The 26964-nt window shown below is 46.0% G+C and overlaps 2 protein-coding genes across 2 annotated transcripts in view; one reads left to right on the forward strand and one right to left on the reverse strand.

Moving 5' to 3' along the window:
• The window catches only part of FANCM (FA complementation group M), a 178589-nt gene extending 175536 nt beyond the window's left edge, over positions 1-3053 (forward strand). Inside the window, 2 exon segments of the mRNA XM_075065865.1 lie at positions 377-668; positions 2103-3053. Of these exon segments, the coding sequence (XP_074921966.1) occupies positions 377-668; positions 2103-2238 (428 nt within the window). The 3' untranslated portion in view covers positions 2239-3053.
• A 4009-nt stretch (positions 3054-7062) lies between these two features.
• MIS18BP1 (MIS18 binding protein 1) overlaps positions 7063-26964 on the reverse strand; it is a 52270-nt gene continuing 32368 nt past the window's right edge. The window contains exons 11-16 of the mRNA XM_032769677.2: positions 25664-25833; positions 23368-23513; positions 13094-13239; positions 10073-10157; positions 7843-7903; positions 7063-7618 (exon numbers count right to left, since the gene is read on the reverse strand). Coding sequence (XP_032625568.1) covers positions 7521-7618; positions 7843-7903; positions 10073-10157; positions 13094-13239; positions 23368-23513; positions 25664-25833 — 706 coding nt within the window. The 3' untranslated portion in view covers positions 7063-7520. The remainder of the gene's footprint in view (positions 7619-7842; positions 7904-10072; positions 10158-13093; positions 13240-23367; positions 23514-25663; positions 25834-26964) is intronic.

The raw sequence follows: 26964 nt of genomic DNA on the forward strand, positions 1-26964 counted from the left end.
ATGGTTAGGTCATTACACTAATTGAATCTATTTCCCTATGTTAAGTTCTCCTCACACCTTCTATGGGTCATCTCAATTATCACTTCAAAGGTTTTTTTCTCCTGCTCATGATAGCTCATCTCATTTGATTGGCCTCTTACAGTTGGAATGGCTACTTCCACCTTTTCATGTTCTCTGTATGTATAAATATCTCCTGTCTGTGTGTTCCATTCTATGCATCCAAAGAAGTGAGCTGTAGCCCACGAAAGCTTATGCTGAAATAAATTTGTTAGTCTCTAAGGTGCCACAAGTACTCCTTTTTAACAATCCCAGATTTTAACAGAATTCAGTGTCTCTGAAAACTCTGATTCTCAACTCTTCTATTTTAAATATGCAGGAGAGACTTCAAGATTATTCCTAAGGACCAAGTACTATGATGCCATGCTCTCAGCTTTAATCCGGGCAGGAATCCGAATCCTTTTCAGCTCTTGCCAAGAGGAATCTGCTCATTTGCTGAAAGATCTGGCTCTGGTAGAACAGAGAAAGAATGTTGCTATTTGTGTGCCAACAGAAGTGAAAGGGGCCAAAGAAGAAGCTCTCCGGTTCTATCTGAGTATTCCCAACATCAGTTACTTAGCTGCACTGAACATGTGCCATGGCTTTGATTCTGTGAAGAAGATGGTTAACAGGTAATGGCAGGGTAGACTGCATTGCAAATACCTCAGGATTCATTTTACAGGGGAAAGTGAAGTTGGCAGGTGATCCTTTCACCTCCCTCTGTGCCCTTGCTTTTCATGCCACTTCCTTGACCTTCTCACACAGGATCTCTTGCCAGGGCAGGGATCATCTAGAGTGGCTTGGGGTAGCAATCTCTGCCACAGCACTGCTCATAATAAAGTTACTCTAACACAGCATTTCTCAAATGTACCAGGGGCTTTTCTTGCAGCCACAGTATCCTGGGCAGTGATAGGGCGGGGGAGAACGGTGACTCTTCTCCTAGGCCGCCAGCAGAGCTTGGGCCCTGCCCCCCTCTGGAGCCAGAAGTGCTGGAGGAGCAGGCAGTTGGTGTGAGTTCCCCATCTTCCTGGGGCCGGTGGGGCTCAGGCTTCTGGCTTCAGCCCTGGGATGGGAGGCAGCAGACTCTGGTCCCTGGCCGCAGGGCTTCAACCCAGACCTGGGCTTCGGACACTGGCCCCAGGTTCCCTACCCCCCTATTGCCCCTGGCCCCCACTGCCTCTCTACCTACCTCCCCATCCAGGGCTTAATTTGTCCCCCAGCCAGGTCTGAGTAAATTTGCTGTGAAAAGTGGTATTTGTAAATTAATATAATTTTTCACTGCCTCTCAGCTAGCTAGCAAGACTGCTTCTGTGAAAAATGCTATTAACAGACACACAAATATCGCTTTTCACTTACTAACTAGCAAGTCTAAAACAAAAAAGCAAAAAAACAACAATAAAAGACAACATGCAAAGCACCTTATTTTTTATTCTATTCTGTTTAGATCCAGTAAAGAATTGTACGTTATTGTGATTGAGTTTTGGGGGGGAAAAAAAACCTTACATAAATAAATTACACTGATTTGGGTGTGTATCTATGTGTATTTATTTGTTTTTTCCAAAGTTAAGTATTTTAGGAAAAAATTGTCAGAGCAGCCACCAATAAGTGTCGGTGGCAGTACTTTGAGGCTACCAAAAAATGTGTTGAGAACCCCCTGCCCTAACATGTGCTTTCCTTGCTTCCCTGCTTCCAGGTGTCTCCCCCCAGTACTTCTCTTTAGGCTCCCTGCTAATCTTCCCTTCCTTTCTAACCAATCAGCCTAGCTCTGGAATGTGACATAACCCCCCTTCCTCAGCCTGGCCTTTGCTCTCACCTCATTGTGTCCCAAGTTCTTCTCTGCATTGGCCTGGCCTGATCTGATATGGAGGAGTTCCCTCAAGTCCCAATGAGAGCATACTATGAAAAGTTCCCTGGCATCTCTGGTCCCTTACTTACCTGTACCAGATACATGTAGCAGAGTGAACAAGCACCTATTTCATTTGTCCCACTTGGCATTTCCCCTGGTGTGTGCTGGAACTCAAAGAGCAGCATCTGAAATATCCTCTTTTGTGTAATGTCTTTTACAGCTCCCCGAAGGACATAGCCACCGGTGCCCAAGTGAGTCAGCAGAAGGCTGAGGAGATCTACCGCTATATCCATTCTGGCTTTGACTTGCAGATGCTGCCTGAAAAACTTCACACCAAAGGGAAGAGTAACACATAACAGCAACACACTCAGACAGACACAAGTCTGTACTCTGGAACTTGAGGCAATATAGTTTTAAACAGTGCACATTATTGTTACATATGATTCACTGTAAAATATGTAAATAAATCCTTGCACAAAAAGTATATTTCTTTATAGGGGGAGAGAGGATGTTGAGTTGTGCTGCTGTGACAGAATGAGACAGTAAATATCTACGATGTTGGTACTTGGGGGAAGCATTTGCTGGACCAGGCCCGCTCTGGCCATCCCTCTTACAATAATTTTTGAAAGAGAAGATCTGTCTTGCATGATAAGCTGTGTGGCTCTGTCCTCTGCTAGTGGCTGGTCCATACACAGGAATGTATGAGTCTACTTCTGCCTTTGACTTACAGAAGAAGGCTTCTTTAACTTGGGCAGTAAAACTTCTTGTCTTTTGCGAGGGGCATCACATTACATGGGCCCCTTCACTACAGGAATGAGATGGTGACAAAGGTACTACTTTATCCTTTTTTATAGCTAGATGTTACTTGAAAGGTGTTACTGTAAGTATGTATGCCAAATATGGGCAGGGATCTGTCATTAAAACTTTCCCTGGCAGATGTCCATCAAGTGGACAAGCTGATCATTGTGTAAAGATGCCAAAATGATTTCCAGAACCATCTGAATTCTCCCTGTCTCTTGCTAATAATATATATAGCTTATTACTACGTGAGGGTTACAGCATTGTTACAGCTGAACTGGTTAATAGTGAAGCAAGGTTGTCAGCTGAGTGGTACATGTGGCTCCTCTTGCCCAAACCATGTCGAATTAACATGCTGTTCATGAATTCTAGGTACTTGTCCACATAGAATGGTTGGCACCGCAGCTGGATGGTGGTATTCCACAGGTAGACTAAAGCTCTGGGGTCTTTGCTGGGTTATAGAAAAATATCCTTCCACATCTAGTACACCTTCAAACTGAGTTCTCACGTCAGGAGTAAAAACTGTGGTAGCTCATTGTACCCAATGGCTTTCCGCTCTTGAAACATTTTTCAAATGCAGAAACATGATGTAAAAAGTGTCAGTATCCTTGTGCTGATCCATTTGTCATTTTGTTCTTCAGCAATGTGTATCTAGGAACCATTTGATGTAATGATACATACCAGCAGGGCCAGTGTTTTCTGGCAATGAAAATAGAATAATTTTGGATATGTATTATGTTAATACAAAAAAATGCTAGAGGCAGCTATGCTGGAGAGGCAGGGGACATGCTGGGCACAGGCCTCTGTCCTAGAGCCAACTGTGTGCAGGGGAAGGGGACAGATGCTGGGCACAGGGGTGAGGTGCTGTGGCACTGCTGAGAGCAGGTGCAAGCACCATCCACTCCACAGCAGAGTGAGAAAGCTCAGCATCCTGCTGCCAAGTGCCCTACCCACCCAGGGGAAGCTCCATCGGTCAGGTGTCTCTGGGCAAAAATCTGGAGGAGAGTGGGAGGGAATGTGACCCTGCATGCCCCACCCACTCTAACTTGCAATTCCGGAAATGAACAATCATTTTGGAAAACACTAGCCCTAAGACCAGGGAACAACACTCAGTATGTTGCTGCCACCTTGTGGAAATTGGGAGGGGGGGGAGAATCTATTAGATGTCCTCCCTTGCTTAATAAAATCTTTGTCTTTACCCATCTTCCTAAGAAAGATACTACTAATTATATCTCAGTGAAAGCCTTCCTGTTTCTTTTCCACAGCAACCATAGTTAGCTTTCAGAAAGACGATTGTATGGATTTTAAGGTAAGCAACAAATGTAGAAATTCTTGCTCATAAGTGATTATTTCTAACATAGTATTGAAGACTTGGTTGGCCTTTCTATACCCCATTTGTTCATCCCAGGCCCTGCTAGGCTGCAGAACAAGTTATAGGGAAATGTGATTAACAGTGGAGTTCTTCATGAGCACTGTGGTTTGAATCTAGTTCTCATATCCTAGATCTGATGTTTACTTCACTGATTCATGTTTGAATTTTAGAAAATGGCTCTACCCTATTACAGTAAAGTTTTGTGGTAATAGGTATATCTCCAATTATTACCTATCTCCTAGAACTGGCAGGGACCTTAAAAGGTCATTGAGTCCAGCCCCTGCCTTCACTCACAGGACCAATTTTTGCCCCAGATCCCTAAGTAGTCCCCTCAGGGATTGAGCTCACAACCCTGGGTTTAGCAGGCCAATGTTCAAACCACTGAGCTCTCTCTCCCTCTGCATGCTTTTGGAGTGAGAAGCAGGTAGCTTCTTTTAAGTGGCATAGCTTATTGTTATGGACCTACCAAATTCCTACTCCAATTTGGTCAATTTCACGATCATAGGATTTGTAAATGTAATGATTTGATATTTAAATCTGAAATTTCATGGTGGTGTAACTGTAGGGGTCCTGATCCACAGGGTTTGCAGGGGAGGGGAGGCACAAGGTGACTGGAAGGGGCACAGGGTATTACCAACCTTACTTTTGCGCTGCTGCTGGCAGCAGTGCTGCCTTCAGAGCTGGGTGGCCAGAGAGCAGCTGCTGGATGGGAGCCTAGCTCTGAAGGCACCAGTGCCACCACCAGCAGCACAGAAGTAAGGATGGTATTGCTAGTAGGTCAGTCAAGTGATTAATTAATCAATCATGATTAACCATGCTGTTAAACATAATACCATTTATTTAAATATTTTTGGATGTTTTCTTTTTTTCAAATATATTGACATAAGTTACAATACAGAAAGCAAAGGGGGCGAGGGGGAAGAGCATGCTAAATCAAGAGGAAAGATGGTGGTGAGCCCTAAACCCATATTTGGGTTCCCAAAGCATATTTAACAGTGGTTCATAGTCAAGCTGGAAGGGCATATATTGAGTGGGGTCTCACTCAGATCAGTTCTGGGTTTGCTTCTGTTCAATATCTTCTGCAGTGATTTAGATAATGGCATAGAGAGTACACAAAGTTTGCAGACCATATCAAGCTGGGAGGGGTTGCAAGTGCTTTGGAGGGTAGGATTAAAATAAGATGAAATTCAATAAGGACAAATGCCAAGTACTCCACTTAAGAATGAACAATCAGTTGCACACATACAAGATGGGAAATGACTGCCTAGGAGAGGGAGTATTGTGGAAAGCATTCTGGGGGTCATAGTGGATCACAAGCTAAAAGTGAGTGAATAGTGTCACACTGTTGCAGACAAGCAAATGTCATTCTGGGATGTAGTAGGAGTGTAGTAAGCAAGATAGGAGAAGTAATTCTTCCACTCTACTCTGCTCTGATTAGGCCTCAACCCTAAGAGAGCCTCTAATTACCAAAGCAATGGACAGGCTTCCTTACAGCAACCTGTTTCTTGCAGCAGTCACAGCTACCTCATTTTGTTCCACTGTTAACTAAAATCTCTCCCTGTCCCAGCATGTGCCTGACTTTTCTATTCCTATTGGTATCTTTCACCCCTATGCCTCACCATCTTCATCAGCATACTCTAGTTAATCAGGCAATAATCCAGGAAGTGAGTAAAGTAAGCGTAGCTCAAAACTTAAGTACTTCACAAAATTTTAAGTTTAAGATGTTTGTTTTAACTACCATTTCTATTCATATTCTGTGAATTCCTAATGAACTTGCTCCATCAGTTACCTAAAGTGAAATATTTTTTTCCAAACTCTGATTAAGTTCTATCCTACGTAACAGCTTTCTAAAAAGGTCTGCTGCTGTTGCGGGCACAAATGCAGGTCTAGGGAAGATCTCACTAATGGTGAAATTGGTTGATTCCACACCCCAAGATAAAGACAGAACTAGCTATTCTTACCCACTTTCCTCAGCCAACATACCACAACCAAAACTAGACATCTGAGCCTCATATTGCTGAGATTAAAACAGGTTGAATTGCCTTTAGTTTGCCCTTCACTAGGGTATGCAGAAGCATCCCTCAGCCTATCAAAGTGTAGTGTAGAACAGACTTGCAGTCTGAGATCTGTCAGCAGTTGTATGAATGTGTGGGGCTTTTAATCCCTGCTCTTTACCAGGGAGACTGGCACGGTCTGCCTACACCTCAGGAGGCAGGGCAGAACTGGCTGATGCTGCCGCCTCCTCAGCTGTGAACAGGCCAAAGCTGTAAAGGATTTGAGAAGATTTCTGCACCCAATAACCCTTCTCAAACAAGCATGGGAGTAGTGCCTTACCCAAAGCCATGTGAATCCAGCTAAACTCTTTGGTGTGTATAACTCATCCCCAGCACATATAAACAGAGTCTAGCTTTATACAAAGTTAGAGGGATTAATTAAGGGTCTGAACATGCCCCCAAACTCCACCTATGGAAATAGCAGATCCCATGGAGGTGATAGCAGGGTAACACCACCACAGAGTAGTCAGGGCAAAGCCTATAACTTACTTGGGGGTAGGGAGGCATGCCCAACCTTCCTCTGTCCTAAGAAACATTAAGGTGGGAACCTTGCCCCAATTCACCCTGCACTATTGCTGACAGACCAAGAGGAAAGTAACAGCTACACTCAGCTTGTAGCAGTTAGGGACACATTAAGGCTCACTAGAGTGAAAGCCTCCCTCAATGCTTCTAAGCAGTTCTGAGGCTATAGCAACAAGGCAGAGATGCACCTGGTGTCAGGCCCTAGGTGCTGAAAAGTGGGATTTGTCTTTTCTTCAAGAAGCCTCATATACAGATCCTGCATGGCCAGAGATCTGCACTCCCTCCTCCCCACAATTTAAAAAGGCTTTATACAAAATTCTTACATATTATCTGAAGGGTCCAGGTTTGCAACATTAAGCAGCTGGTAATTAACTGATTTTATATTTACACCTTTACATCATTTACTATAACAATGACATGACTGAAACAGTTGAGATGTTTGAAAAGCATTGAGAGTTATTTAATAAAAATACAGCTGTTTTCAATAGAGGAAATAAAAAGGCCATTTCATTACAACCTCTATTGCAGGTTTATTACACTACCATTTCTAAAACATTTTTACCTTAAAAGGAAAAATACTTCTGATCCTAATTGGTATTTTATAAATTCTCCCCATAAGAGGAAGTGAAGTGAGAGGTACACCCTGAACTGGGACAGATGGTTTCAATTTACACAGAAGATCAAGTATTATTAATCGCACCAATAGGTATGAATGAAACAAGACTCAAACATAATTGGACACCTTAAAACACTACAGGCCAAAATTAAGTGTGTGATAACCAAGTATGGGCACACAAGCTGAAAGGGCTGGCTGAAGTCCCTTGGAATATTTTGCCCTTTAATTCAGTAAAAGTTACAATAAGTGTTAAACTATTTACAACCATGGACTTGGTTAAGTAGAAAAATAGGAATCTTCTTGCTCTTCTTCATCAGATGGCTCTGCTGCTTCACCTACGAAAAGCTTCTCTATAACAAAGTCATTCACTGCATCTGCAACAAGGAAAGCATTGGGGGGAAAAGGTTGACTGGAGTAGAAAAGCACTTAGATAAAGCACGTGCAAGCAGGAAATGAATTGCTGCTGATTTTGCTCCAACGGAACAGCTTTTAGGCAGACTACTGCACTCCTAGCTTGAAGATAGCAATCACCTTCAGCTCAGTATCTCAAAGGATTAGGCCTGAAATGAGGAAAAGCAGCAAGAACAACAAAGCTCACCTTGATCAAAAGCAAATGTGGTGGTTCTTCCAGAGGTTGGAGTGGTAAACACAGTTCGAGCCTGATTTAATGACAGGGAAAAAAGTTTACACAACTTTGTCCATTGTTGCATCAACTATAATGAAGATACTAGTTCACTATTCTAATGCATTTGTGTGTGGTGTAGGGCCCTATTCAGTAGGTGGCCTCAGAGACCATCCACCAGATGGGGTCCTCCAGGTGAGACAGATGGGGGAACACCTACTTTGTGAAGCCCACCAGGGCTTTGGTGTGACCTAGGTACCAGGAAGCAGCCTATTTTGCACATGCCCACCGGTGGGAACTTAGGTGCCTAGGAATTTAGTACCTATGGGGTGAGGCTGCAGCTGAGCTTGGGTTTGGAGGAAGTTAGGCACGTAGCGGTAAATTCACAAAGAAACCTAAGCATCGAGACCTGGAGCATCACCACGCCTAACTGGGTAGGTGCCTAGAAAATCATGGATTCACAAAGCCTGACTTTTGCACTCAGGCTCCTACATGATGAGTGGAGGAAGCAGCAGCTGAGAAAGGGATTCACAGAAATCAGCAGGCTAGGTGGCTCCTTGCCCAGGCCAGGACATGGGAGATGCCAACACGAGGGTGGGTATTAGGTGCTTATCACCAAGTGGTCTGAGTCCGAGAACCACCAAAGACGCAGAAATCCCAACAAAGTCAACGTAAGAGGTGAGCGCTCAATACCGCATAATGTCAGGGCACTATCAAGTCCTATTTGAAGAGAACTGTGTTAACATGAGCTAGGATCCTTCTAGTTCACACCCATAGCATCAATATAGGGGAATTACAGCGCAGCACTTTGGTGCAGACTACTGTTCACACCACCATAGTTCACACTGTGGGCAGTGTGAATTTAGCCCTAGCAGGATTTAAGTCCAGGCTACAGCGAGGCACTTCCCTCAGCTTCAAATACTCTGATGGCATTAGGCACTTTATTTTTTTTATAGTAAGAGGAGCTCCCTCAACTTTTATCCCAGTGGTTAGGGTACTCACCTGGGTGGTGGGAGACCTCTGGTTCAAATTTCTCCCACTCCCTTCACAGCAGGGAGCAGGATTTGAACTGAGATTACCAACTGACCTTGGGCACCCAGGTTTGAGAACTTTAGCCAATGGAGCAAAATGGCCTCACAGTGAATTTTTCAGTTGGTCAGACAACATGCAAAAGATGAAGTGTAGATCTGATAAAAAACTTGCCATCCTTTTTTCATGAAGAACACTACTTTATATTAGAAAGACATCATTAGACTGGGGGACTGGACCTTCCCAGATGAGTGCTCTAACCACCAGACTACCCCATCACTAATGCTTTCTCTGGCCCCATGACTCATTATTTAAACCACAGTGCAACAGGAGAGACTGAGGGAGCCTCACATCAGAATAGCTCATAGCTCAACAGTTAAGAGCAAATGTCAGAGCTCGCAGATCCCAGCTCAAAACCCTCCTACATCCCAGGTGAAAATCATGATCACGGCTAAGTTTTGAAGGAGGCCTTCTCTTGTTGTCAGCTTGCCTAGAGGGGTCTGATTCAGTAAGGGAGCTTATCAGACCGGGCTCTTGAGGCTAGGCAGGTGTTTATCTGCCTACCTTTTCCTAGTCCGTGCATCACTCCAAGCCGTAGGCTGTTGGATGCCTGACCTGGCCGTCTGCAGTTTTTAGTGGCCATGGTTCGCCGTTCCCAGCCAATGGGAGCTGCAGGAAGCAGCAGCCAGCATGTCCCTGTGGCCCATGCCGCTTCCCGCAGCCCCCATTGACCAGGAATGGCAAACCACAGCCACTGGGAGCTGTGGACCATCAATGTAAACAAATGGCCTCGCAGCCCGCCAGCAGATTACCCCAACAGGCTGCAGGTTGCCCACCACTGACCTACAGGGCTAGGCAGCAGCTGATCACATGTTCTGAGGAGCTACATTTTGGACTTTGGCACCTAACGTGCTAGTTAGGTTCCTAGATGCCTTTGTGGATCTAGCTCCTAGTGTTTGTGCATTCTGTTGTGACGGAAAATTGCCATTTTCTCCAACATACAGTTTTGAGGACTGGGAGCTTTTACTATAACAAGTAGGTCTATAATCACAGCTTTGCAACTGTGGGGGTTTTCTGATTCCATTCAGCAGCAGGAACAGGGCACAGGAACTCATGACTACATACTCCGGGCTAGCATTACTAGTTTTCAGTTCAAATTGCAGGAAAAAATCATTACCGATTTCTTCTTGATGTTGCCCCAGGTACCCTTCTTGCCTTGTGTGTTCTTTTGCATTCTAAACACATACTTATCATAATCATGCCTGTAAATACAAACAGTTCAGTCAGTATTACTGGGGTATCTAGTCTGTAGATTCCAGTTGGTACAATTACATCCATTATAAATTACTTAACCCTTAAAGCAGAAAGGTAACTGAACCACTTTAAAGAAAAATGGATAACATCTTTGGTCTTATTTTTTAAAAATCCAGCACTATACTTCTGTGCATGAATTGTACGATAAACTTTATAGTAACATATAGGCAGAATGTGCAACAGCTCTCTGAAGTGAAATCCCAGTGAAACAGTCAACATCCTTTAAAAATATAGTGCTTATCCCTTCCATTCAGAAGTTAGCACTCGCTAAGCTTAGCAACCAAGAACCTGTTTCTTTCTCAATCAAACCCTGAAGTGAAGCCTTTTGTATTAGCCACAGTAGCTAGGAATTCTACTTCAGGACTTCTAGGAGCTACTAAGGGTTCTTAACCAGCTTTGGCCAGGTCTATACTACAGACTTTTGCTGGTATAATAATGGTGGTTAGGGATGCAGTTCTTTAGGACATTTTTATACCAGTAAAAAGCCCTGCTGTAAACTGTGTAGATGCAGTTATACTCCCAAAATAATTTCTTTCATAGATCATAAGGCCAGAACTGTGATCTTCTCAACTGGTCTCCATGCATAACAGAAGCCATAGAATTTCCCTGCAATAATTCCTGTCTGAACTAAAGCAGATCTTTTAGAAACATATCTAATCTTGATTTAAAAATTGCCAGTGATGGAGACTCCACCACAACCTTTAGTAAGTTGTTCCATTCGCTACTTACACTACTGTGAAAAGAGAAAAAAAATCTGAATTTGTTTACCTTTAACTTCCAGACCATGGAACTTTTCCCAGTATAAGCTGCATCTCCCACTACAGGGGTTTGCCAGTAGAGCTATCCCAGCTAACCTTTTCCTAGAGTGCTCTGGGGTGGCAGGTATTGTGCTACCATCTAAGCCTTATCCACCAGTTCTCATGATTATCTTATATATGTAATGGAGAAAGAGGAAACATCAAAGAGCCGATGACAACTCAAACCCCATTTTTACCTTAAAAAGAAAAACCAAATAGACACACTGAACTCCATGGAGGAATGAAGTGAAAGGCACTCAGATACAGTGGCAGCGGACAACTAACAAACCCCCCCCAAGACAGATACAACAAACCCTACACTGCTTCACATTTTCCACACTTAGGGCATGGCTACACTTGCAGATGTAGAGCGCTGTGAGTTAAACCCGCCTTCGGAGAGCGCAGTAGGGAAAGCGCTGCAGCCTGCCCACACTGACAGCTTCAAGCGCACTGGCATGGCCACATTTGTGGCACTTGCAACAGCATTGGGAGTGGTGCATTATGGGCAGCTATCCCAGCATGCAAGTGACTGCAATGTGCTTTTCAAATGGGATGGGGGTGGAGTGTGACAGGGAGTGTGTTGTGTGTATGTGGGAGGAGAGAGAGTGGGGTTTTGAGGGGCTGAGAGTATGTCAGCATGCTGTCTTGTAAGTTCAGACAGCAGCAGACCCCCCCGCCCCTCTCTCTCACACAGCATTTCACACTAATGGCTTGCATGCCCACACTCAGAAATGGAGCTTTGAAAGGGCATTTCCACATTCCTACGGGAGTTGAAAACAATGACAAGAGTGGCCACTTGACTTAAGGGGATTATGGGACGTTTCCGGAGGCTGATCGGAGCACAGTAACCCAACACCTCGTTCATACTGACGCCCGGGCGTTCTAGCCAAGGTACAGCAAATGTTATTCCACTTGCTGAGGTGGAGAACCAGCAGCGCTGTAGCCATGGAGTCAGAGCGCTCTATGTGCCTTGCCAGCGTGGATGAGGAGTGAACTAGGGCGCCCGGGGCTGTTTATTGCGCACTAACTCGCAAGTGTAGCCAAGCCCTCAAGATGCTTTTTTTTTTTTTTTTTTGCACTTTCTAATTTCCCATTCGGTATAAAGGAATCTGTTTTGGAACTAAAGCTAAAAATACTTGAAGGGATACAAGTGAAGTGCTGTATTTGGCCCTTAAATCATCTTTAAATGCTAACATTCTGTCCCTGTTTTTCCTTTTTGCAAATTGCCTAAACACAAACACTCATGGCTCCCCCTTCCAAACATTCAGTTGCAAGCAATTGAAAATGACACAAATTAACTTCTGAACCAAATTTCTTCAGATTTCGAAGAAATACCACTGCCAGCACCAAAACACTGCTAAATATGAAGCTCAATCAATTCAGTAATTTCTTAGATGTTTATTTTCAAGTTCACATAGTTCAAATAGCATGAGCAATTTTGTTAAACATCTCTCTCTGTCCAACCAAAAATTCACAGGAATGCAGGATTTCCTATGCAGGAGAATAGCCTGCATGCAAAACCAATATCCCAACTCCAACAACCGCCCATTACTGATGTTTCAGAGGAGAGCCAAAAAAAAAAAAGAAAAGACACCAAAAGATAGAACTATAACAATGTACCTGAACAATTTCAAACTACAATTAAACACAACAGGAATGTTTTGTTGTGTCCTTACAGAATATTTCAAATGCTGGGTTTTTATTTAAGATATAAACTCTTGGGATTCACCTCTAACACTTCCTGGACCTCAATTCTGAAGCATGGAGACTGTTTTGCTATGTCTTAAACGTTGTAATTCTGCATTTCCTTAAGGCTGACACATTCTGAATCCCAGGGTGCCATCCAAGCCAGCTTCAAAATATTAAATTTCTTAAAAGTTTACTCGTTGGTTGTAAAGTTTAACACCTGTACAACAATAAATGCAATTTATATGAAAAAGGTGGAGCCTGAACAGTGCAGATAATGCCCATCAGAACCTGCTCCCTGCTGTATAACTAAAGAAGCAAAATGGATTCCTTTTAAGTAGAAAGACAGCTGAGAAACTCTTTGTGGCATTACACAATGAACAGCTGTTTGTAGCTCTTACCTGTTGATAGATCCCAGCATGCCAGGGCTAATGTGATCACTCTGAGGGGTTTTTACCAAGGGAAAGACAGCTGAGGAAGGTGTGATTGGATTGCTGTCCATAAGCTGGAAGACATCATCATCTTGGCTTTCCCGGAATGTTGGGAGCTACAAGAAAATCACATAATCATCCTCATCAATGAACTAGCACTTTTAGAAACCTGTTCAACTACGACAGTGAATTAAAGATGCATCTTACTTATTCTGCTTTCCCCTCTTTGGTTTCTTGGTAAGGAGCACAGACTGGAAATAGCCAGCAGCCAAATCCTTCTTTATTTGCACAGCAAAAGCCACAGCACTATTTTTTCTTTTAGCAGACACCAAGAATATTGGACTGGGTTTTGAGAGTGAGATGGGAAGAGATTTAAAAGTTGCCTTAAAATTTTATTTAGCAACTTTCAATTTATTTCAATCCACATTAAGTTTTCCTTGGCACGAGATGGATTTGGTTTTCAGATAAGCCTCAATTCAGCCTCCTTTTATACATGCACAATTTTACATGTGCACTTTTTAAAAAAAGACGGTTACTCACCTTTGTAACTGTTGTTCTTTGAGATGTGTTGCTCATATCCATTCCAGTTAGGTGTGCGCGCGCCACGTGCACGTTCGTCGGAGAAACTTTTACCCTAGCAACACTTGGTGGGCCGGCAGGTCGCCCCCTGGAGTGGCGCCACTATGGTGCCTGATATATACCCCTGCCGACCCAACCACTCCTCAGTTCCTTCTTGCCGGCTACTCCGACAGTGGGGAAGGAGGGGCGGGTGTGGAATGGATATGAGCAACACATCTCGAAGAACAACAGTTACAAAGGAGAGTAACCGTCTTTTCTTCTACGAGTGCTTGCTCATATCCATTCCAGTTAGGTGATTCCCAAGCTTATGTAGGCGGTGGGGTCGGAGTGAAAAATGGCAGAATGTAAAACTGCAGAGCCAAAGGCTGCAGTATCTCTTGACTGTTGAACCAGAGCATAATGCGAAGCAAGGGTATGGACCGAGGACCATGGAGCTGCGCGATAGATCTCGTGGGTAGGTACACGAGTTAGCAAGGCAACAGATGAAGCCTGAGCCCTGGTAGAACGCATGGTGATGTGGCTTGGGGAAATGTGAGCCAAATCATAACAAGTGCGGGTGAGTGCACGTTATCACCAAGATGAGATCCACTAACAGGAAACAGGTAGGCCTTTTCGGCTTTCCTTCGGACTGCTACTGCGACTGAGAGTTGGGGCGTGTTACAAAATGGTTTTGTCCGCTCAACATAAAAGCGAGTGCTCTACAGATGTCCAGGGAGTGCAACTGTTGTCCCCTCACGTTGAGTGTGGTAACATGAAAGGCCGAAACCACCTTAGGGAGGAAAGCCGGGTGTGGATGTAACTGCACCTTGTCTTTGTAAACATAAAGTATGGTGGAACCACCATAAGAGCCCTGAGCTCGAAGATCGTCTGGCCGATGTAATGGCTACGAGGAAAGCTGTCTTCCAAGACAGGTATAGCATGCGAGCAGGTCACTAACGGGTCGAATGGAGGAGACATAAGTCTGGTTAAACCCAGTTGAGGTCCCAGGTTGGGGCTGGGCGACGTACCTAAGAGTGTATGCGCTCCAAGCCCTTGAGGAGCCCAAAACCACAGAGTGTGAGAACACAGAACGACCACCTTAGCCTGGATGGAAGGTAGAGATAGCTGCCAAGTGTACTTTGGCGAACACCCGCTAGGCCCTGCTGTTGCAGGCCGAGGTAGTCCAAAATAGGGGATTGAGACCCCAGCAGGAGTAAGATTTAAGTGTTTCACACCTGTAGGAGAGACGCTCCACCTGGCCAGGTACGTTGACCAGGTGGAAGGCATCCTGCCACCCTGATAGTCACGTAGGAGCCACACGTGAGGTGAAGAAACTGCAGGTCCAGGCGGCGAAGTCTGCCGTGGTCCTGAGGTACGAGGTCTGGGTGGAGTGGCAGGGTATTTGGGCAGGCTATTGACAGGCCGAACAATGTGGCGTATTAGTGCTGCCTGGAACACGCTGGAGTGATCTTGATGATGCGCGCTCTGCTCCTGCGAAGTTTGAGCAGGACCCAATGAGTCGGGGGAACGGCGGAAGGCATAAAGGTGTTGGCCTTCCACGGCATGAGGACAGCGTCCGAGATCGGTCCCAGGGAGAGACCTAGAAGGAGCAGGACCTCGGACATTTCCCGTTCTCGCGGTAAGCGAACAGGTCCATATGTGGGGGGGAAAAAAACCACTTCTGGCCACAAAATGCATCACATCAGGCAGGGCGACCACTCATGAGACAGGAAAACCCTGCTGAGTCGAATTACCAAGGAGAAAGGATGCTACAAGATTTATCGAGTGGGCTATGCAAAAGCCCCCAGAGATGGATGGACTCCTGACAAAAGGAGGAGGACCATGTCCCTCCCAGGTTGTCTATGTAGTACCTGGCCGTTGTGCTTGCTGTAAACACTGAGACGCTACGGCCTCGCAGCTGCTGCTGGAACCCTGGAACACCGGGCAGACTGCTCTCATCTTTGAAACATTGATGTGGAACGCCAGCCCTGAGAAGACAAAGGCCTTAAGCTCGAAGGTTACTGAGGTGAGCACCTGAGCTGAGAGATGACGCCTCCATCGTCAGGGACAGTGAGGGCTGGGGCGGATAGAGCGGCATCCCTGCCCACACCAGGGAGGGAGTTAGCCACCTCTAGGGAGTCTAGGATGCTCAGGAAATGGTGACTATGGTGACCATTGGGCCCCTATCCGGCAGTACGGCCGATTTGAGCCAAACTGGAGATGACAGAGGCAGAGCTTAGCGTGTTTGGTTACAAACTAGCAAGAAGCCGTGGGACCCGGGAGACCGAGACAAGTGGGAACCAGAGTGGATGTTTCCGTAGTGACCATCAGGCCTAGACATGTGAATAGGTCCTTGACGATGCCCACACACTGAGTGACTTGTGTCTTGGAGTCTCCTCAGATAAGCCAATCGCCCAGATACGGAAACGCATATCCGACGTCGGCGGAGGTGGGTGGCGACTACGGCCACAGACTCGGATAATGCCTGTGGGGCTGTAGCAAGGCAAACAGCAGGACCGTAAACTGGAAGCACCAACAGTTGGCTAGAAAGTGGAGGTATCTGCTGTGCGGCAGGGACGAGGCAATGTGAAAGTACGCGTCCTTCATATTGAGGCGGCATACCAGCCTCCAGGATCTAAGGACAGGATAATGGTTCCCAGGGATGCCATACGGAACTTCAATCTTAACATAACTGTTGAGTCCTCGTAGGTGTAGGATAGGTCTGAGACCTCCGTACGAGTCGGGATTAGGGAATAGTTGCCCCTTCGTCCATCGGCGTCTGCGCCTCTTGTAAGAGGAATTACGCCGAGAAGAGTCCCTGAAGAGGGACAGGGTTGGAACAAATTGGAGGTGGCACCAAAACTCCACCATGTGCAGGGGACCGCGAACTGAAGTTAACTGTGACCACGCCAAGAGGAAGTAGGAGTGGTAAGCAGCTTGTAACCGGTACGCCGCCCTTGGGCGCACCTTTGAAAGTTCGTCTTTGGTCCCCCAATCGTGATTGTGAGGAGCTTCGATCTTGCCCTCTAGGTCCTGAACGGTCGTCTGCGACCACCTCAGTCGCGCCGACTGCCAAACCCCGATCTGTGGCTAGGCACAGAGTGTGGTGGTGTGGCTGGGGGACAGAAAGCCTGCGTTAGGTCGTCGGCGTATGCATGCCGAGAGAGAGCTCATTAGGACCTTGTGCCCTCCAGCGGCTTTGTAGCCTGGGGTTGATTTCACCGCAAAGAGGCCTTACCAACAATGGTAAGTTGTGAAAGGCCGGAGGTTGAAACCAGAACCATGAGGTGCTCCTCATGGTAACGAGGCTGAAGAGAAGCTCTAGCCGCCTTTTTCCCTTCCTCCAAGAGGGCAGTGAACTCTTGGCCGGAGTCTTGATGGAGAAGCTCCATAATATTATCCCCCGTTATCCAAGTGTTATGATTATAGGGCTAAGCAGGGCTTATTGATTTGCCACGCAGGCTACAAGGAGCCTTGCAGAATACACCTTGCGGCTGAGTAGGGTCATTCGCCTAGCCCCGTTCGATTTCGGGGCTGGCGCCTGTTGGCCATGCCGTTCCCTTTTTCTTGACCACTGAATGACTAGTGCGCAGGGAGGAAGACAGACAGACCAGTAGTCGTACCCTCCATAGAGGATGGGCATTCGCCTGGATGGTCCGAATAAATCGGGTAGGGCCCCTCTTAGCGGGGCAACCGCCATAGTATGTCCACTACCGGTCCCCTACCTCCAGGACCTCCTGCAGCTGAGGTCCGCATTGAGTGCTACCCTCCATAGGAGAGCCTGATGGGCCCTCAGGTTGTTGGTGGGCACACCAGAATCGCAGTCCTGAGCATAAGAGCTGTCCGCGTGGGAAGACACTGATGCGTGTCTGGATGGCCATGGAGGTGCTGAAAGATCATGGGCAGAGAGTCTTGACTCTACCAGACCTTTGCCCAACTTGGCACCTGGGACCGGTACCGCAAGGCGCACTGGTACTTGGACGAGATCCGGACCTGCGACCAGAGTGGTGCTGGGAGGTCGACCGAGATCTCGAGGTTGGGAGCGGCTACAGGAGTCACAGTGCCTGTAGTGGTGCTGGGAGTCGGAACGGTGCTGGGATTATCGGGTCGGTGAACAGGACACCGACCTGTGCAGCGAGTGCGACCGGTGCCAGGAGAGCAGCGTCGGGACTGCAAGTGGCGTCGGAAACAGGAGTGCCGACGGAACTTGGACCGTCTGCGGGACTGTGATCATGAACGGTGCCGCTCTGCTGCGCGACAGAGGATGGTCTATCAAGGAGGCTTGCAAGAGACTGTAGTAGCCGCACCGGCAGTGCCGGGGGTTCAGGGCAGCATCCATTCTGTCACGGCAATGAGATCCCTCATGTCTTCCAGCGTGGAACAGGGAAGCTCGACCACGGCGTGCGCTGGGGAGCAGTCAGGCACCGGATTCGACAGCCCTTGTGGGACTGGGAATCGACGGTGCGACGTTGTCGGTGCCGCGCAGGTGTGTTGGTGCCGGTGATGCATCTTAGATGAGCTCTGCGCTGTGTGCCATTAGCACCGGGAGCAGCAGAGCAGGAAGCTCAACCACGTGTGTGCCAGGGCAGCGGTCAGCACTGGATTCAACGGCCCTTGTGGGACTGGATCGATGGTGCCAACGTTGTCGGTGCCGGCGATCCGACTTAGGCGAGCTCTCTGGCTGCGTGCAGTTGGCACAGAAGCAGCAGGAGCAGGGAGCTTCAACCACAGCGCATGCCGGGGAGCGATGTCGGGCACTGGCAGGAGAGTCGTGGCTTTCTCAAACCCCGAGAGAGGAGCGGTGCCGAGTTGACGTTGGTGCCGGTAACAGCCCGGTGCCGGCGGGTCCGGTCCGAGAGGCGCTTCTGTCCGCCGAGTAGCCAGCGCTCGGTGGCAGAAGGTGGAGGGAAAAGGAGTGCCTGCTCAATTTTGTTTCTCAGCTTTAAAACGCCTTGCAAATGGGCACTTAGCTGTGAAATAATGATCCCGCAAGGCACTGTAAACAGGAGTCGTGTGGATCTCCTGTCAGCAACGGCCAGAGGCGGCCAAGCACGGACTAAGAACGGTGAGCCGGGCATAGGGCTCCGGCACCGTTGCACAGGAGGGCTACTCCCCGAACCCCGCTAACTATGGTTAAATTAACTATGCTAGCAAAGAAAAAACGCATAAGTATAGATCAATATATATATAAAAGGATGTATAACTATATATCTAAAATACACAATAACTACGAGAGCTAGGGAAGCGGAGGTCAAGCTAAGCTGCGCTCACTGTTCAACGACCGACACGGTGCGGAAGAAGAACTGAGAGCAGGTTGGGTCGGCAGGGGTGTATATCAGGCACCATAGTGGCGCCACTCCAGGGGGCGACCTGTCGGCCCACCGAGTGTTGCTAGGGTAAAAGTTTCTCTGACGAACATGCACGCGGCGCGCGCACACCTAACTGGAATGGATATGAGCAAGCACTCGAAGAACTAATGGCTGCCGTCAGGGTTATGCTTGTAAAGTCTGTACACATGAGACAAGGCTTGACAAGCATGCATGCAGGTGTATGTACATGCAAAGGGAACACCCACCTTTTAAAAAAAAAAAATAATCAGACCACACAACTGTGGAATTTTTCCATCATCATCAACTGCTAGTCACACAGAAAATTAACCATCACTTGGATCTCACTTACAGAATAAAAATCCTAACTAACTACACCTCCAGACAGTTTTATTACCTGCCTCATTTTAGATTTATAAAAGAAACTTCCCTTCATATTCAACCTGTCTTCAAACAAGCGCTAAAACCTCTCTCAGAACAGTCTCTGAGCCATAGCCAGGTCTGGAAGTGAATTGAAAGAGACCTAATATGTCCTGAATGGGAAAATATTGCTAGATTTTGTGTCACCTCCTCTTCTGACTTTCTTGGGCAAATTTGATTAGAGTAGTCATTGTGAAAACCATTACCATCAAGGTTCTTGAAGACAGTGCACCAGGATTTATTTGAGGGTCTATGTGACAAGAGGAGGTTGGGGAAATGAACCTGGTGACATTGCTATCCATAGCTTAAATGAGCCTATTCTAGCTATTTCTTAGATACTTCTTTGGAAATTCAAGTCTCTGCAGTGCTTTCGACTGAAGGCCAGACGCTTGCAGCCAAGCATGTCTAGGAGCACATATCCCAGGGGCAGCTGATTTTATTGCTGCACTATGGGTGTCAAAGGCAGGCCTTATGCGATGCTTAGTAAAGACAGTCTTTAAAATTTCTTACGCCTCTCTTTAGGAAGAGAACTGAAGCCATGGTGAACCTTCAGCTGCAGTGAGGTAAAGACAGTAGAGCCTTGCAGACCAATATATTTTCAGCTCAGAGTCTAGAATTACAGCCAGGTGGCAAACTGCAATGTGATCAGTAAGACTTTCACTAGCCGATGTGTGAAGGAAAGACTCCATTTTTAGAGAGCTTCCCTGCAATTCCTATTCTTAGAAAGCAAATGGTTAATTTGGCTCTCAGTCCTGCAGGACAAGAAACCAGCTAGTATACTAGAGATTTAGAATGCATGCCCAGGACACAGCAACGTCACCTCTTCTGAGGACTCCACATCTTCTGCTTGCACTTCAGCTTCCAAAGTTTGAGGCCCATTAAGAGAATGTTATAAATAAGATCTTAACAAATCTTATCAGTTTCCCACTGTACTAACCTATGAATCATAGAATATCAGGGTTGGAAGGGACCTCAGGAGGTATCTAGTCCAACCCCCTGCTCAAAGCAGGACCAATCCCCAACTAAATCATCCCAGCCAGGGCTTTGTAAGCTGACCATAAAAAACCTCTAAGTGAAGGGGATTCACACCATCCTCCAGGTTAGTACCCATTCCAAGTGCTGTCACCACCCTCTAGTGAAAAAGTCTAATATGCCAACCTAAACCGTCCCCCATGCACTTAGAGCCATAGCTCCTTTTCTCGTCATCTGCACGACGAGAACAGTCCTAGATCCTGTCCTCTTTGGACCCGCCCCTTCGTCAGGAGTTGAAAGCAGCCTATCAAATCCCTCATTGGTCTCTTCGCCGACTGTATAAATTCCAGCTCCCTCAGCGCCGCCTCATAAGCCTTCTACTAGCCCTGATCTTTGTTGTTGCCCTCCGCTGACTCTTTCCAAATTTCCACTATCCATTGCTTAGTGTGGGCCCAAACTGGACACACTACAGACTCCAACAATGGTCTCACATGCCATAGAGGAATGACACATCCCTCAATTGCTGGCAATGCACCTCTTAATCACCCAAGAATCTGTGCCTTCTTGCAACTACGCAGCGCTGTTACGTCAAGATCCGTCCGCCCGCAATACCCCTAGGTCTGTGTTCTGCAACTGTACATGTCGGTTATCCTAGTCTGTCACCGGCAGGCAGTGGATCTTCCGCCTACAGACTCTGACCTTCTCCTGCAAACCCTCAGGATTCTTTGGCCAGTCCTCTAATGTCTAGGTCTCTGTATCCTATCTCCTCTCGTAGTCTATCTCTGCTCCCAGTGTAGTGTCCTCTGCCAAATCTGCTGAGGTGCATGTCCATCACCCTCCGCCAGACATCTTAATTGATATATGAACAAAACCAGCCCAGACACTTTCGGGACTGAGCGCGTCTTCATGTTTGTATGGCTGTCAGACTTGATACGGCTGGCTCAAGACATTGGACTCATGAGCACTAACCCGTGAGGCGCCTAATGATCATGCAGCTTCTATCCCACTGATAGACCCGGCCAGTGGAACAGAGGAGTACAGGGAGATATAGCGCACGGTTGGTAAGTCAGTTTTCTGTTCCCTGATGACCCAATGCAGGGCCTGCTCCAGGATATGGAACACCTGATCCAAGTAACCGCTAAGAGTGACGGTGCAGGCAGTTTAAGCACTCTAATACTCGTAATTTAAGACCCTCTGCATGCTGATGAGGGTAAAGGCTCATCGTCAGTCAGTTCCTAGGGGGAGCCAGAGGAGAGGAATGTGTGACGAACTGGGCCAAGAGGCATGCCATAGAAGCGGAGAATGAGGTAGGTCCATAACTGCGATGGACTGGCTGAGAAGTAAAGCGGTATTAGACATCCGGAGAAGGTCGGTCGTGAATAAAAATGTTTGGAGGAAGACATGGGAAGTATCCAGAAGTGTAAGTGTTGCACAGGCTGATAAGCCATCAGGGTCCTGGCTGGAACTCTGGATAGAGGGCGGGCCTGGTCCCCCAAAACCTCCCAATCTCCTGAAAGACACAGGATGAAATGATTGGACTGTGGCTTCTACTCCAGAGGGAAAGGCTCATGGGATTGTTTCCGCAATCCACAGGGTGATTGTGAAGACGACTCAATCGTCATGAACAGGCAGGCTCCCCCAAGGCCGAGGATGAGACCTTTGTCACATCATGCATCTCCCATCTTACTTAAAATGTCCGAAAATAGCTTGTAGCAGCCATGATATCACTACTCCGAGAGGAAGGCAGATGGTTTCCATCATGCCAGTAGCAATGGTTTAATTCCATTTTTGGATTCTAGTACATCAAATTGTGCCAGTAACAAACAAACAATCCACAAAATACGTAAATACACGAGCAGGTACCAGCAGAAAGAGAATATTGGTAAGTGTTTCTTAATATGTGAGTAACAGTGATTCAAGCCAACATTCAAAGGCTTGTCTCACGTGTAAAGACAGAACCAGTGACAGAAGTGTTCTGGCCCCACCACCTGCATCGAAATTAGGTGTGCCACGCTTCAGTTGCAGCTGTGTCAGCAATCGTTTCATTTCATGTGAGTGCAAGAGCTTAGCAGGCCCAGTATAATATCTTCAATCAGTGGTCGCGCCGGTTGTCCTACCTGGTCGTCTTGGAAGACTAGAGACTATATTGTCGTGACCAGTATGAACTGCAATCTTCTTAATTTTAATTTAAAAACAAAATACCGTGCCTTGTCACTACACATTTTTTAAATCCGCTTTGTCATCTTATAGAAAAGTGCTTGAGATACGGGAGAAATCCCAAATCGTGCAAACAATAATTCTCTAGTCTTCCAAGACGACCAAGGTAGACAAGCGGGCAAAAACTGATTGAAAGGATATTTATTGGGCTGTAAGCTCTTTGGCCTGCACAATGAAATGGAATCGCTGCTGACAACAGCTGCAACTGAAGCTGGGCTAAACCTAATTTAGATGCAGGTGTGGGCAAGAAAAAATTCTGTCACTGGTTCTGTTTTACACAGTGGACAAAGCCTTTGAATTGTTGACATCTGTTTACTCAAATATGTAAGAAACACTTGGAAGAAAAGGTATTTGTTAAAATACTCAGTATGCCCCAGAATGTCTAGTGTGAGAACTGTGAGCTTTTAAGAGTTCTCCAGCAAAACCAGGAAGGACCACATTCAATATCCCCAATTTTCAAAGTTACCAGAAACAATTTTTTGTGAGAGATGGAGTGAGCCATACACACATTTCAGAATCTCTTTACACATCATAAAGCAACAAAAATTGGACACAGTTTCTTTCCTTTGCCAGTCTCCTTTAATCCATTTATATTAGAGGTCCAAATTTTCAACACTCAGCTATAAGTGGTCAAAGATATAAGCCCCTTCTCCCAACACAAAGTCACTGACCTGTGATCCAAGAAATTGAATGGGCAGATTTTTAAAATTGAAGATTTCATTTAATATATTTTTTAAATTACAGATTTACCTTTACTCTTCTATTCTGTAGGGGTGTTGCACTGAAAATATCATCGTGGTCATCCTTTGGCAAATGCTCCAGGAAGTCTCTCATTTGTTGTTTCCTTTTAAATGTTCCCACCTTTGCAGTTATTACCGGCTGTTTCTTATCTGAATCTGCCAACATATTACATTTGTTCAGAGTTATTGACTATGCTATTTGGTCTTGCAGATTATTAGTTATAGACAATACTGTTGTGATGTAAAATCCTCAGTCTTATGATCTTTGGCGTTTTCCTGCTCCCTGTACTTCTAATTTACACTTTAAAAAAAAGTGTGTCTAGCCCTTATTTCAATTGGACGTTGACTCTGCAGCCTTGTGACAGCATTGTAAACATCAATTTTTTAGCTATTTTATTGGTCCTTTAAGCAGAAATATTCTTTGTTTGCATATCAGATATGAAAGATGTTAGGTTTCTGTTGTACAATCTGTGAGCTCAGGTGCCTTTGACTTCATTGTGTCCCAGATCTTCTGTGCAATAGACTGAGCAGACCTGAGAGAGATTCTGCAGCTTCTGGAATGCTCATTTCAGAATTAACTTTGTACAATTCAATGAAGCTTCCACCTTCAGCAGATTTGAAGCCACTTAGTTCTCACAGCTGATAAATTACAGTTTGAGTATTTAACATTAAAGCTTCAGAACAGATATGGGGATTAGCAAATGGGAGATGGTGTAATAGGTTGTGAAAGTATGTATGGAAAACCACACTACCACCTGGCAGATGCCTGCCAGAAGACGTCAGCTAGGGAGGCAGATGTGGATGCCTGTGCCCACACTGAGCGTGCCATAATGCCATCAGGTGGCAGGGTGCTGGATGCCTATAGCATTCACAGATGCAGCCCGAAACCCATTTTGAAATTCATTGGGATGAGAGGGCTTGGCCCTTGGAACAGTCAGCAACAGCCACAAACAGTCTGGGAGAGGCATGAAGGAAGCAAGTTCTAAGCAGATAGAAAGCCAGTGCACGGCGGACGTCAAGGGAGTGAAGAGTCCTGTCTGAAGGACTGGAATGCAGCTCAGGATGGAAAACTGGAAGGTGAACAGATCAGCTGAGGTAGAACAATTCTGACATCACATTTGGGAGGAACTTGGGATGCAGTCATATGGAAACCTTTTGACCCTATGAAATTGTGTGCGCGTGTGTGTGCGCGCGCGCGCGGTTGGCTATCGTGGCTGCCAGTTTGATAACCCTCCTGGCCAATGTGATAGCCATGAGGAAGTTTACCTTCTTGGAGAGATGTGAGAGGGAGCATGTTGCCAGAGGTTTTGAAGGGAGGTTTGGGGAAGGTGGGGAGGGAAAGATTAAGTTCCCATAGATACATAACTTTTAGTACCTGAGGGAAGCTGTTGAGAAGGCCTCTCATGAAGTGAACAGTGGTGGGGTGAGTGTAATAGTATGTACATCCATAGGGGGGAAGGAAGGCATTTAGGGCCTCCAGAGGGACCCCGACAGAGCTGAGGTCAAAACCTGACATTTTGAGCTTTAAGAGATTATCCAGGAGGGCAGGGATGGATATGGCTGGGACTTGGGGGTATGTGGGCCACAGGTGTACCGGTACCAAGCCAGCAGCGTTGGGTCACATGCTAGGGGGTGAGATGCGTGGGCACAGGAGTCTGAGCTTCTCCTGGAAGCAGGGGAGAATGTCAGGTCCAGCTCAGAGAAACTGTTGGAGTCCGATGAAGCCTCCAGGAGTGGTGGAGTCGTTGGTACAGGCCTGGAAATGCTGCTTTTGGAGCAGGGACGGGTTATCCACCAGAGTGGATGGTTCGATTGTAACAAGCAGCAGAGAATGCAGCTCGGACAGGTTGAGATGCACCAATGGGAGAAAGGGTTCACAATGTCCTGGAGTACGAGAAATGTCCCTGTGAGCACCTGAGGCGGTTGGCTGACAAGTGTGGAGGAGATGATGGCACGGATGGTGCACAGCCTGGAGAGCAGTCCAGACGGGCAGCCTTGCCTTCAGAATGAGGAAGTTTAGGCTGTGGCAAATGTTGTGCAGCCCTTCAGTTCTCATTGGGCTAACAATACGATAAAGGTACAGACAGCCGTTATTAGAGTCTATTCAGCGGGCGGTACTGGAGTAAACCCAACGCGTATACTCAACATGCATCGCTATCAATTTACATGCACTGCACATGCACTAATACCACTTCTGTGTAAGGTCACCTGCTTAGTGTGGACTGAATTAAAGAAACAACTGCTTGAAAATCAGAAAAACGAAGAAACAGAAGAAACAAACATGATTTGGGCAGAAAGGCCGGTACCTTTTTGTCCTTTTTTATCTAATGCAGTCTTTGTGGCATGCTTTTTGGAATCTTTTGTCTGATGCTCTTCCATATATTTCTGCTGGCATTCTTCCGCAGACCGAGTACCCAAAGTCATTGCTACATCCAACCAAAAGCCATTCTTGTGTTTTGGAAAAGCAGCAACAGCCCTGTAAACGGAGCAAAAAATGTAATAATCTATAGCCAAAAGAAATGAGTTGAACTACGTGTTCATTCAAAAGTCAAACCTCTGATCATAAGACAGAATGAATCTAACATTTAAATTGTTAGGTTTAAAAAAAATTAAATCAAATTTTAAAAAAGACGAACTCCTTCTTTTAGGAATGTAGACATTGCTAGACCAAACCAATGGTCCTTCTAATCCAGAATCTTGCCTCCAACAGCAGGCAGTACCAGACATTTTGGAGGAAGGTGTAAAACCTTCATAACAGACAATCATGCAGTGACCTGCACATGGGCGGAGTTTCTTCCGAATCTCAGGCAGAGTAGTTTTTTATACACTGAACCATGAATTTATTTGTTTGAAGGTTTTTTTTAATCCTAAAATAACTGTAGTTATTATTCACAGAAGTGTCAAACCCTGCTCAGCTCTTGGCCTCATCAATGCCTTGTGGTGATAAGTACCACAAGTTAATTTCCCTGTACATTGTAAGTGTTGGTTTTTATTTTATTTTTTTTAACATCCCCTTCCTATTGTATTTGGAGAGAGCAGGTTCTAGTTCCCACTTAGCTTTCTCTATCCCAGGGATCGGCAACCTTTCAGAAGTGGTGTGCTGAGTCTTCATTTATTCACTCTCATTTAAGGTTTCGCATGGCAGTAATACATTTTAACATTTTTAGAAGGTGTCTTTCTATAAGTCTATAATATATAACTAAACTATTGTTGTATGTAAAGTAAACAAGGTTTTTAAAATGTTCAAGAAGCTTCATTTAAAATTAAATTAAAATGCAGAGCCTCCCGGACCAGTGGCCAGGACCCAGGCAGCGTGAGTGCCACTGAAAATCAGCTTGCGTGCTGCCTTTGGCACCCGTGCCAGAGGTTGCCTACCCTTGCTCTATCCCATTCTTTAGTTTGTTTGCTTCTATCATGTCACCTTTTATTGACCTGCTCCTTCAGCTAAACAGTCCTGCTCTCTCCCCATTTCCTCATGTGAAAAATCTTTCACACTTAGAAACATCAGCACCTTCAACTGAAGAATTTAAAAAACCTAATTTCCGTGATTTTGTACAACATATATCGTTTACTCTTTGCATATCTTAACTCCCACAACAAAAAGTGA

Source organism: Chelonoidis abingdonii, chromosome 4, assembly GCF_003597395.2.
Source record: "Chelonoidis abingdonii isolate Lonesome George chromosome 4, CheloAbing_2.0, whole genome shotgun sequence".
NCBI classification, from domain to species: domain Eukaryota; kingdom Metazoa; phylum Chordata; order Testudines; family Testudinidae; genus Chelonoidis; species Chelonoidis abingdonii.